Source organism: Lepisosteus platostomus, chromosome 13 (assembly GCF_059453375.1).
Source record: "Lepisosteus platostomus isolate fLepPlt1 chromosome 13, fLepPlt1.hap1, whole genome shotgun sequence".
In the NCBI taxonomy this organism is placed as follows: Eukaryota; Metazoa; Chordata; class Actinopteri; order Semionotiformes; family Lepisosteidae; genus Lepisosteus; species Lepisosteus platostomus.
The window spans coordinates 19,991,057-20,004,100 of record NC_142623.1 but is presented as its reverse complement, the minus strand read 5'-3'; the positions used below and the strand labels follow the sequence as shown (position 1 = coordinate 20,004,100).

The window sequence follows — 13,044 nt, the reverse complement described above, 5'->3', positions numbered from 1 at the left end:
CACTATCACTCCAAGATTTGCCCGGGCAGGTAGGTGCCTCCTGTTAACATTTGACGTGTTTATTGAAGGGGTGGCACAGTGGAACACTGGTTAGCATTGCTGCCTTGCAGTGCAGTGGCCCTGCGTTCAATTCCTGCAGTGCTATCTGTGTGGAGTTTGGATGCTCTCCTCATTTTAGTTCGTGGGGGTTTCTTCAGGGTGCTTCCGATTCCTCCCACAGTCCAAAGACAATCTGATGGGTTAGTTACCTTGTGGAAAAATTGGCCCTGGTATGCGTGTGTGTGTGTCTGTTTATGATTGTGTGTCAGACCTTCAATTGACTGGTGTCCCATAAAGGGTGTATCCTGCCTAGCTTGTCAGGAAAGTCTCTAGCTCCCCCAGTGCCCATGACCCTGAAGTTCATAAAGTAATTAAAAAACAGATGGATGGGTGTCTACTGAAATTTTCCCATGTGTCCCTGAAGGTGATGGCTCACAGTTTCTCTCTTTGTTCAGCCTTTTTCTAAAAATGCTAGGATAGATCACAGGGTGTCCTAGGAGGCTGTGCAATGCAGGTGACTCAAGGCAGCTCTGCTGAAAGGTTTAAAGGAGTTCCTGTCTCCCACCATCCTTTGTGTAAAATGTGCCTCCTGCTTTTGTTTATAAAGGCACTACGGTGTATACACACCTGTGTATTAATATTTCATGCTTCTGGATTGTCGAATACTTGGGTTAGATCCTCTTACAGTTTTCCCTCAAGACTAAATCAAATCAGCTCGGGAATGAACCGCATGGTTGTTCTTCTCTGGACCAATTCCAGAGTAACAATACCCTTTTCAATGTTCTTGGTCAGTTTTGCAGAATATTATTCATTATGTCTTACTAGTGCATTGTACAGCCTTCTGGAAAAATTGACCCTGGTGTGAATGTGTGTGCATTTTTCTATCCATTTGTGCATGTGATGGACTGGCATTCTGTTCAAGGTGTATCCTGCCTTGTGTTGGTTGCTTGCTTGACAATGAATTGGAAGAAGTGGTTAGAAAATGAACAGATGGACTGCACACAGTACAATTTTAATATAACATCTCCCAGCTGGCAACACTACAGTACCTTGCTCCTAGAACTAAACATGATTTTTTCTTCTATGCTTGAGATACAGCTCTAAAACCTGTTGCAATAAACAGATTATATTGCATTTAGATCTAAATGATTTCCTATTTTCCTTAGATTTACTATTTATTTTGTACTTGAGTTTAAGATTGTCTCAGCAAAAAGAGTTGAGATCAATATTGAAGTAGTTATATACTGGTTTTATGTAGAAAGGGCCTGATATTTAATCTTGGTTTTCAATAAGCCTATTTAACCGAAGAGCATCTGAATTATGAAACAGTTTAAGATGTTTTTTATATATCCCGTTTCCTCATTTGTTTTTTTATGTTTCTCGAGTGAGCCATGAATACAAGATTACATTTACTAAACCCTGTCTGAAGTTTATTCGGTATTGATATTTTACAAAAATTAAAATGATGTCGCGCTACTGGAAATGCGCTTCGCATAATGATTTCCGTTAGTTGTAATGTAAAGCGTTTTGTATGTAATGGTTAAGCGCGCTCTGCTGGCTGGGTTCGTCAGCGTTGTGCACAGTCATACTGAAACTGCCCCACCATGTGGCTCTCAATGAGATAGCTTTGGGAGAAAAAATACATAATTAAATATGTGAAATCTACACAAGCTCAAGACCTCCTTTGTTATTTTGGGACCTCGTATGATAAACAGAAAACGTGCCGTTGAAGTTGGAACTGGCAAAAACGTTCAGAGACAGAAACAGTCGCTGAGATCCAAAGGTCAAAACCGTTAGAAGTAAGAAAAGTCATGAGAGACTCATTTGGATTATTGCAGTTAATTAAGCAGGGGATGTCTTGGTGTCGTTGATTGACAAAAAAGCAAGAGTATTGGCTTCAGCATCTTGGCTTGTAAGATTGTTCTAAGCTTCCACTACTCTTTGTGCATATGAGTGCCACTTTTTCTGTGTTAAAAGCACTTCACCTACAGTAAGTTTCCCTTGGTGTACTCTGGTTCGTCTTTCCCTGCTGATTTTGAAGACTTTTATAGAATCAACTTTTATACATTTTTTTTAAAACTGCTGCAGGGTTTAAAAAAGGTGTTCTCGGTAATTTTAGCTGAAACGCTGCTTGTACCCTTAAGCAAGTCGCATCACTCAGGCTACTCCAGCGTCAAACCGAGCAAATTGATAATCACCATGTCATCACTGTGAGCGAGAATTCGTTTTCAAGTGGTTTATCTGGTTAAACTGAAGTGAGGCCTCTGATAAAAGTTCATTCTTCATTTTCTAAACGTTTTATCGAGCTTGCTGAGGACGACGGACTCTAACCCAGTAAGCAACAGGCGCAATAGCGGATACACCAAAGGGGATGCCAGTCCATCACTGGGCATACACAGATAGAGGCTCCCACACCAGTGCAAGTTTTCCCAAACGCCAATTAACCTGTCAGCACGTTTTCGGACTGTGGGAGGAAACCAGAGCACCCAAAGGAAACCCACGTGAACGAAGGAAGAACATATAAACTCAACACAGACAGCAACCCAAGTCAGGAACTGAACTCAGAGCCCCACTACTAACCACTGCGCAATGCTGCCCCTGTTAAATGTCATTCACCACTATGAGCAAAAACATGTTATGAAAATAATCAAGTATATTGGCTTGCCAGTAATTTAGAAATTACGCAGGTCCGGCGTTCCTCTGGTCGCTTTGACTAAAGGCTACCTAATTCTACCTAATAATAATTTTTTTAACAACACAGTTGCTCGGTGGGTTATTTGTTGAAAAGTTTGTATCAGGTACAAAAGAATATAAACTCTTAATTTACAGCTGATGGTCATGGTGAAGGGCTCAATAGATTAAATTAAGTATTAAACGCATCAGTTTTATATTTCCCATCGACGAGTATGTTTTTATAATTTAATAAAACAGAAGCGAGGCTTCTAGTGTAAAAGAATTAACGAAATATAGCCTCTTATTCTTTCTGGGGCAACAGATCGGTTTAGAAAGGTAAATTTAGAAAATAAATTTAGAAAGGTTGTGTGTAGCTTCTAACGCAAACACTCATTGTACTGAAATCTTGGCTGTATTCCTGGGGTAGAAGAAACAAGTCAAGGGCTAAAATGATTGACGTTCCAGATGGCCAATAGCGATGCTTTTTACAACAGCACCGCCAGAAATTTAAGGCCACGCCCTTACTTACAAGACGAGCAAATAAACTATCCACCAATCGCCAGCCACTTTGAGAAGACGGGCATGCAAATTCGCCAGTGGTTTTGCTCCTTTTGCTTGACAGGAGGCGGGGTCTCTATCAGCAGCGGAGGTCGGGGTGTCGGCTGACCGGATGAGAGAAGTTTTGTTTCTGTCTGTTGGAGTTCTCCGTGTGTGTGTTTGCGCTGCCATTTACGGCTGACTGGTTGAATTATTTTTGATCCCCGTTACCAGAGTTGGTGTGAACATACAGAGTTTTTTTTTTACCAAATAAGTGAGAACCCGAGTGCGCAGCCATGGGGAACCGGGGGATGGAGGAGCTCATTCCCCTGATTAATAAACTTCAGGACGCTTTCAGTTCCATCGGGCAAAGCTGCAACCTCGACTTGCCGCAGATCGCCGTGGTCGGCGGGCAGAGCGCCGGCAAAAGTTCAGTCCTGGAAAACTTTGTCGGCAGGTAAGCCGTTTTTTAAAAAGCCCGTTTCCATTTCAAGTCCAACCAGAATCTGGCGGCTCGGCGGAGCGATTTCCTTGTTTGAAAAAAGGTGTCCGTTTCCCGTTTAGGAGCAAGTGACATTCACAAACAGCGTTTGCGAACCTATCGCCAGGCTGCAGGTGGAAGCGAGGGTATTGCCAGTGAGACAGCGTAAATTACGTTACTGCCGTATCTCGCAGAGTGTGCGGAGCTGTGCGGACTGGGGCTGGGAGGAGGAGAAGAAAGGGTTGTCCGAGGAGTTACGCTGGGGAAAAAGTGCGGAAATCTGTTACACCATGACGTAATTACTAGTGGAAGGACACACAAATACTCGTCCTTCTATAAGTTTTTCCCCCAGTCATGAGTTATTTTTGTATTTTTTTTTTAAACTAACACATTTTCTTTTTACCTCAGCCGCCCAGCTGCTCTGTCCCCAGGGGATCCGGATCCCTGATTCTGTCTCCTTTGTTGTCCCGGATACCGGCATTTTAAAATAACCTTTAATATGTAGCAAACACAGAACCGGCACATATGCTAGAAATTAAACTTATAAATGCTAAAATAATTGCGATTCACCGAGAAGTGACTATCGTAGTTCTGCAATAATTAATGAATGACTTCGAGTTGGACGGCTGTTTTTTTATTTCGGACACTTTCAAAAAGCAAGAATGTTGTCTGTCGAAATACTTGTCGAGTCCGTCAAAATGTTTTTCTTTATTCAAAAGCTATTAACATCTAGCGGTGTTGTTTTAAAGTCGGCTTTGTTCGTTCGAGTCTCTTATCCCTTACGTTGCTGAAACGGTTTTATAAAATATAAGCTGTCTTTTTCGATTCACCCTTCACGTTTTTTATTATTGAAAACAGTAACCCACCTTTCTGTCTGTCAGTATGAAATACATTTAGATAAACTTCCTAATTAATTATGGTCATACGCAAAGTATACATATTTTACAATATTCATATTTATAAAATGCCACTATATGAGAACTAGCTGATTGCCAGACGTGTAGACGGTATGATTGCTGATGGCTCAAATAAGTGATTGTAACTATCGAACTGGTAGCTTCAAAGGAAGAAGTAAAGGTAAATTCCACCTCGAAAAATAGAAAAGAGAAACGCAGTGTTTGGGGTTTTGTGTCGCCTTCAAGTGTGACACCTCTTGTTTTTTTTTAGCGTGGAATTAACCTTTACTGGTATATAACTTATCACCAAAGTCAGACACATCTACTCGACCAAATTCTCCTTTATATGTAAAATAGTCGTTTTTAGATTCGGAACTGGTTGCACCAGTTAAAAAAAAAAAATTGCATTTGACAGGTATACAGATATTTTCTCCTTGTAGAACCTGTGACACCTGTCGCACCTGTAACAAAAGAGTTTTTGAAGCTTTCTGTTTAACCCTCACCTTGAAATTTGAATTTCCTTCAGGAGTTTCCTTAAGAAAGGCTGCACTACCCTGATCTTGGCTAGTGACCTAAACTCAATTGTTGGTTCATATTTCTTACTGTGAGTTCAAAGCAAATTTTGATGTGCAGTATTTAAAAAAAAATCCTAATTGGGCAGCTTCTGTTGTCACAAATTGGCTCCAGTATTTATGTCACAGAGCCTTATCATGTATCAAAAAGAGGTAGAGCCAACATTCTTCAGTTTGTGTTTATGTATAACAGTGGACATCCCAACACAACCACGTAATTGTCCCATAGAATCGGTCACAGTGAATAAGCAGTGCTTATTTGACCACAACACGGGCTATATCCTACAGAGCTTTAAAAATGTGTTTTTTTTAGCCAAAATTATATTTTTGTCTGATTTCATCTTAACTGTTTCCAAGTGGAGAATGTTGTATATGCATATGTTGTAACTTCTTGGGTGCACCTGCATACTGTTGGACTTCATTTTAGAAAATTGTGGTCAAGGAGTTTTGTTTTGGATGGGAGGAAGGTTAGTAATTAGACGAGGCTGTTTGACCCATTCCGCCAAATGACTTTTGGTAGTTGGTAGTTAATTGATCCCAGGGACGTGCCCAGCCATTTATCCAAAGAAGCCAGAGTATCAGCTTCAACATCATGGCCAGGGAGCTTGTTCCATACTCTCACAACCCTTTGTGTAAAGAGCTCACATTTAAATGCAGTGAGTTTGAATGGACAATGTGGTGTGCCTGTTGCCTGTATTCTGTTTTCAAAAGTCTAGCTAGACAGTGAGATCTCAAAACATACATCTTGTAAAGGGCTTTATATGTTCAGAAGGGTGTAGGATGAGCTATGGAAATGAGTCCCTGGTCCTAACCTGGGGTGTTTGCATTCTTTGTCTGCAGCTAGAAGTGGACTTGAAGGTTTTGCAAACTGGTGCCTGACTCTAAAATACTGAATATCTGCACCATCCTGTCCTCACAATGTACTGGGATTATGAAGTATGCCTTCTTTATTCTTAAGCAGCCATATCACTCTGCAACTCACAAATGGGAACCCACAGAAGCTAATCAGGTGTGAGCCTGGTCAGTACCTGGATGGGAGACCTCCTGGGAAAAACTAAGGTTGCTGCTGGAAGAGGTGTTAGTGGGGCCAGCAGGGGGCGCTCACCCTGCTGTCCATGTGGGTGCTAATGCCCCAGTGTAGTGATGGGGACACTATACTGTTAACAGGCGCCGTCCTTCGGATGACGTGTAAAACTGAGGTCCTGACTCTCTGTGGTCATTAAAAATCGCAGGGCATTTCTTGAAAAGAGTAGGGGTGTAACCCCGGCATCCTGGCCAAATTTCCCATTGGCCCTTACCAATCATGGCCTCCTAATAATCCCCATCTATGAGTTGGCTTCATTACTCTCTGCTCTTCTCCCCACTGATAGCTGATGTGTGGTGAGTGTTCTGGCGCACTATGGCTGCCGTCGCATCATCCAGGTGGATGTTGCACATTGGTGGTGGTGGATGGGAGTCCCCATTACCTGTAAAGTGCTTTGAATGGAGTGTCCAGAAAAGCACTATATAAGTGTAAGCAATTATTATTATTAACCCTAGTGGTTAATGTTCAATGCTCAGCTGAAACTGTGTGTGTCTGATAGGGGTTAAACAGCTTACGAAGATCAGGAGATGCGATGTAAAATATTTCAGGTCCAAGAGACAGGATAGGATAGGGGAGGAAATTGAAGCTTACTGCTTCTGCGTTGCTTTCTGTTAGAAATGCTTGTTTTTTTTTCTCTTGGCCACATATGCGCTGTAAGTGTTACACACTGCCACCTCATCTTGAGAAGAAGCCAGTCAGGGTTGAAGAACAGCCATCCTCTCCAGATTTTGGGAGAGAAAAAACAGTGCATTTCCAGAGAAGTATAATGAGGCAACATTCCAGCAGGATGGGTGGTTGCAGTCCTGGAAAATCCAAGGATATGGGAGATTACGGAGATCTGATACAATTCCTGGCAAAGCTGTAATTAAGAATGGGTAAATGACAGTGTTTGTCTACAGCAGGCTGGCTGAAGAAACTCCTGGGTTTGCAGCACAGTTGTTCCCCTGCCTGGGCCTGTGTCTGAAGCCTGTCGAGACTAAAAGCCTGAATGCAGATCAATCCCGGCTGTGCTATTGTGTGCTGTGCAGCCCTTCATAGCACTTCATTTGCTGTTCAAATGGTGTTGAACCACTGATTTTCAAAAATCCAAAGCCATGCTGGTTGACTTCGGACAATTGACTTCGGGAAAATTTGCCCTGTTGTGAGTGTCTGTCAGTTTGCCCTGTGATGGACTGGCGTCCTGTCCAGGGTGTACACTGCCTTGTGCCTGTTGCATGCCGGAATAGACTCCAGCTGCCCTGCAGCCCTGCCAGGGATGAAGCAGTTAGAAAATGAATGAATAGTTACTGTAGAGCCCACTTGTATGTGCGGTAGGGTTGTGCTTTTTTTGCAGCTCTCTTCTGTCTTTTGACTTTACAACATCAGAATCCACACCTGTTGGTGCCTTCTCACATTTTTTAGAATGACACTTGAGGTTTCTAACCCTCCCACTGAGGAAGAGCTAGGGCTCTTGCGGGAAATGAGAGAGCACCCTTAGTCTCCCCTTCTCTAGTACCATACAAAATTAATGCCAAGATTGGCAAACCTCGCATGCAAATACTTAAAGGCATAAATATGGACCAATAGGAAGCCGGAAGCATTGTAGGCATGCAGGTTGTTTCATGTCAGTGACCGATGCCTTGTTTCCCAGTTTCCCTGTCTCATAGGCTCTCCCCCTGTGATCTGTCTCCCGGGTGCTGGATCAGGAAGGCTCATTCTTGGCCTGCATTGTCCGGGAAGTGCGTGGGACTGGGGACGGGCGGAGGGCCAAGCAGTTGTGAGTTGTACGTGACAGCAGTACAATCGGCCATTCTTTCCATGCGCGTGCGTGGCGGATCGGGGGGGGCTTGGAATGCCAAGCGTGAAGCTGACACCAGGAGCGCTGGATGTTTCTTACAGGAAAGGACTTCTTCGAGAGTCTTGATCTGGATTTCCTATCAAAGATCCAGACCTTTTCCTAGCTGCAGTGGCAGCTCTCCAGGGAGCCAGTCTTGGGGAGACCAGGTCGGACAGGCGCTCAGTCTCCTGTTGCTGTGCCTGTAGCGGTGGGGCCACAGTCGACGGCTTCGTCTCGGGTGAAATGAACACATGGAGCTTTTATCTATTGCTGGCTGGGCAAAAGCCGGCTGGATTGTTTTCAGGCTTTGCTGGAGACGTTAATTTTATTCTCTGAACCTGATGCTCTCTCCTTTCTCCAGGCTGAGCAGTATAGCCCCTGGTTAACTAGTATCTGTTGTGATAAGTGTTCATGTCTTGATTGTCAAAGAATTGTCCAGTTTGACTGAGCACTTCTTGCAGTGTTTAAGCCTGAAGCCAGCCCAGAGAGCGCATGGCTGCTATCCTTTTTTATCGCCTTACTGGTTCCTTCTAATCCTATTATCCTATTCTGTCTGTTTAGACGTTCTTAGACTAGTGATCCTTACTCCAGGTCTTGGAGAGTTGCAGGGTCTTCTGGATTAATTGCTTCTGAGCTCTTAATATAAATTGATTAACAACTAGATGAATGAATTATCTCTGCTACCTTATCTGCAGCCCTTCAGAAATTCCTCCGCTCTCTAGCAGTGCATTTTGCTACATAAGATGACTTTTCATGTTTTGTATTCTTATAGCACAGAGCAGTGGTTCTCAGTCCTGGTCCTAGAGGAGCTCTGTGTTCTGATTTATGTTCTAGCGAGTGGTAATTGGCCAGAAACCTATGTGCTTACTTGTTTAGACATTTTTTTTTCCTGCACTCCTTGACACTTTTGATGTTCCTAATGGGCTATTGAGAGGTACAGAGCAGCGGGAAAATTGGATGTTTGTGTGACCCCTTTAGCGCCGCATGTGTCGCTCAGAACAGGACCCAATAAATTATTTTAACCTATCTGATTTGTGAATGTTGCAGAGTGTGATCAAACAGTCCATGTCTGAATGCAGTTTGGCTTGGAGTGCTCTGAGTCCCTGTGTAGTGCAGATTTGTTCCCCAGAGCAAGGATATCACAGGAGCTTCAGGCAGAGTTGTGCAGTGCAGGATCCCTTGATTTGTGTTTGGCTGGGACCGCGATGTGACTCACAGAGCAGCTCAGCATGCTGCAGAGCTGTTAGGCTGTGGTCTAGCCTGGGGCTGGGCGTGCCCGTCTCATGTCTGAAAAGGGCTATATCATGCATGATAACAAGTGGGGCTTCGCACCACATGCATGAAGTGGCTTTCTAGATGAGCGATAAATTTGCAGAGGGACAGAGACCGTGAAAGAGCAGATGCAGTGAAAATAGGTTCGAGAGTACTTTTTCGGTACATGCACCAATATGTGTTCAGTGTTTCTTTTTTTCCCCTTTCTGATTTTTCTAATGTATTCAAAGTAAATGTATGCTGTATGGGCAGTTTCTTTGAAATTAGCTTCTAGACTGCTTTTTTTTAAAAAAAAATGTAATGCTGGCCTGCAGAACGATGGCACTGTCCAAGAGGTGAAGGTAGTGTCCTCTTTTGTCTGATATGAGGCAACGTATTCCTCTTCATAGCTAGTTGGTATCCAGACTCTGCTGTCCCCTGAGTGTGTCTTTATCGCTTGCTTTTATTTCAGCAGAAAGCAGCTCACATAAAGGATTTCACATCAGTGCTCATAGCTCGGCCCACAGTCTTGTGTTTTAGATAAGCAGCAGAAAAGGTAGCGAAGTAAGAAAGTATCCGTCTATTCTTTCATCCATCCATCCATTTTCTAACTGCTTCTTCCAGTTCAGGGTTGTGAGGAGGCTGGAGCCTATCCAGGCAAGTAAGAGGTGCAAGGCAGGATATGCCCTGGATGGTACGCTAGTCCATTGCAGGAAAAGCACAGATACAGACACAGACAGCACACACACAAACACCAGGGCCAGTTTTCCCAGAAGCCAGTTAACCTACCAGCGTGTCTTTAGACTGTGGGAGGAGACTGGAGAACCCAGAGAAAACCCATGCAAAAACGGGGAAAACGTAACTCCACAAAGGTTCTAACCACTGTGTCACCATGCCACCCGAAGTCTGAAATTCATTCGGTTAAATGAAGAGGGGGCTTTAAGCACTCCAGATTGTATGATCTCAGAGTGGAATTTGGCTAGGACACTGGGGGTAGCCCATGTCACTTTGTAGTAGGAAGTGCTTTTTCCTTTACCCCAGTATCTCCAGTCACTGTACTGGCCCATTTGTTTGGAAATCGTGGTCCAGACAGAAGAGTACCACCTATAGCTGTAGCCTGGTGTTCCCATCCCAGTGCCGCACAGGCCCAGCTTTGCTTAGCTTTTGGTACTCCAGCTGTTATTTAATTTCTTCTCTGCTCCTGTTTGCTCTTCACCTGATTTTCATTAGCTCGGGATCCATCCCAGGTGCCACTAAGATGACTGTTACATGATCCTGCTGGTTAAAGTAAACCACTGTTCCATCTTCTCATCGGATTTTCTTAATGTATCTTGAATAATAATAATAAAAAACTTTATTTTATATAGCGCCTTTAAAGGTGGCTAAGAAAAAGGGGCTCGTTTTGCCTAGCAGGCTGATGTCAAGGTTTCTTAGCGGAGTGCTCAACAGTGTCCTGATAAAGGAAGGCTTAATTTAAGTTTGCATGTAAATCTGTGACAAATGAGAAAAATAACTATAATATTATAAGAATCAGTTACCAGTGCTGGCTTGTAGGCCACAGCTTGAAAATCCCATTGTGTCAGGCTGTTGTGCAGTGGGTATGTCCTGTATTAATGCTTTTACTATTTCAACTTAGCTGTGCGTTCAGCCTCTTCATACGTTTTTCCAGTTTTCTACCCAGCAGTCAGCTAGGCGATCTCTTCTTAGAGGGCAGGCCCGTTCATTCTTTGGAGTTGGCGAAGATCGACCTCCACAGAAGTATTTGCAAAATGCAGAATCTGGAGATGCTGGTGACATGAAAATGCAAATGATTCTCTGGTTCTTTCGCAAGTGCTCCCTCTCATTGGATGACTGAGCCTTTTTTTTCCCCGACTGCAAAGTTATTTTGAACCTGTTTCTCCTCCAGCTTTTTTATTTTTATCTGATCACTTAAGAGTCTTTATTTATAGCACGTTGTCTTTTCATGGTAAGCAAGCATTATCTCAGTAGGGTCTGTTAGAAGTGGGCTTGCCTCTTTTCAACCTTTATATTAAGGGCTGAAGAAAGCAGTGATATTTTAGCTTGAAGGATTTCCCTTGTTCATTATTGCCATTATTATTTTGGCAGATGCTTTATTTCAATGCCTTTTACATCTGGACCCAATTATACAGCTGAGTGTAGGGTCTTGTGCAGGGGAACCACAACAGTGTCCCACCCAGGGCTCGTGCATGAGAAACGTTAGAAAGCCAAGGGGGCCATTTGGCCCATCTGGCCTGTTCAATAGCTAGTAGCTTATGGATCTAAGGATTTCACAACCCTTTGGGCAAAGATGTGCCTCCTGTTCTTGCTTTTAAATGGTCTTCCACATAGCTTCCACTCATGTTTCTTTGTTTGTTCTGAAGCACACCTCTGAGTTGACTTGATTGGTTCCTGAGGAAGAATAAATATTCAGTGTGGGACATTTGCTTGAGTCCCAGAACGTATCTGGTTGTTGTTCTTTGGACTGACTCCAGAGGAGCAAAATCTTTTTGTCACTTGGTGACCTAAATTGTTCACAGTATTCGACATGAGGCCTCACTGGTGCATTGTACAGTTTTAACACTGCATCTCTTCATTTGAATTCTACTCTTGACCTACCATTTTGTTGGACGTTTTTATTGCTTTACCCATATTGCCTTGAATAACTAGGCAATTGCCAACATAAACTTACAAGTCTTTTTCTAAGTATTTAAACCTTCAACTTTTCACCTCCAACCCTAGGGCCCTGAGTTATAGCCGGATGTGTTTCAGCTCTGCAGGAAACAGCGTTAAGCAGTCAGCTGGCAAAGAAGTGCTCATTCCTCTTTCTCTTGTGTTCTGTGCTTTCTCGGTGGTGTACAAAGCTTTTTTTGTGGCGTGTTATCTACAGCTGAGCAGCTTTTCACCGAAGGAAGATGTTACCAAAGATGTGGTATTGCTACCTGATTCCTAGGATACAGTCAATGCAATCCAACACTAGTCTTGACACAAAAGAGCACAAGAGAGGTTAAGAAAAAAAAATACTACGCTGCCCATCTTCTTGCTACTGATGTCTAGATGTCATAGCGTGTGCCTGCAATTGTTCTTTTCATTCATCAGATTGGTTTGGAAAGGCTGGTGTCCTGTGCATGCACATTCAAGATGGCTGTGCCCGGAAGGCTTCTGTCAATGGAACGTAAGAACCGTTACAAGTGAGAGGAGGCTGTTCGTCCTGTTTCATCCAGCAGTTTCTTGAAAGAAGCCAGTGCATTCAGCAACACGGCTGGGTAGCTTGTTCCACGCTTCCACTTCCCTTTGTGTAAAGAGGTGTCACCCTTTCTCTTTCTTTAAATGCACTTCTACATACATAGTTTCCACTTGTGCCCTCTGGTTAATGATTCACTGCTTATTCAGTGGAAATCTGCTGGGAAAACTCGCCAGTTACAGGATACCACTGTCACATTAGGGCTGGAGAAAAGTTACTCCAGTGGCTTCATGTGACGATTGGGGGAAAATTGAGTACTGGGGTTGGAAGCATATTGCATGGGTTTGTGCAGAGGGGTGTCTGCATTTTATAGGACAACTGAAGTGCAGAGCAGGGCACAGAGCAGAAGCTCCTTTTTTTGGAATTCCTCAAATAATTGTACGGCCCTTCGATCTGCCTCCTTTGGGTGATGCTTTCCGGAACTCTTCTCCAATGGTTGGGTGACAAAATGTTG

At 43.4% G+C, this 13,044-nt stretch overlaps 1 protein-coding gene across 11 annotated transcripts in view; it reads left to right on the top strand.

Moving 5' to 3' along the window:
* Positions 1-3,362: 3,362 nt before the first annotated feature.
* Positions 3,363-13,044, top strand: part of LOC148650192 (dynamin-2) — a 99,674-nt gene continuing 89,992 nt past the window's right edge. For all 11 annotated transcript variants that reach the window (XM_088603751.1, XM_088603760.1, XM_088603758.1 and 8 more), the window contains exon 1: positions 3,363-3,706. In XM_088603751.1, the coding sequence (XP_088459877.1) occupies positions 3,546-3,706 (161 nt within the window). In that variant the 5' untranslated portion in view covers positions 3,363-3,545. The remainder of the gene's footprint in view (positions 3,707-13,044) is intronic.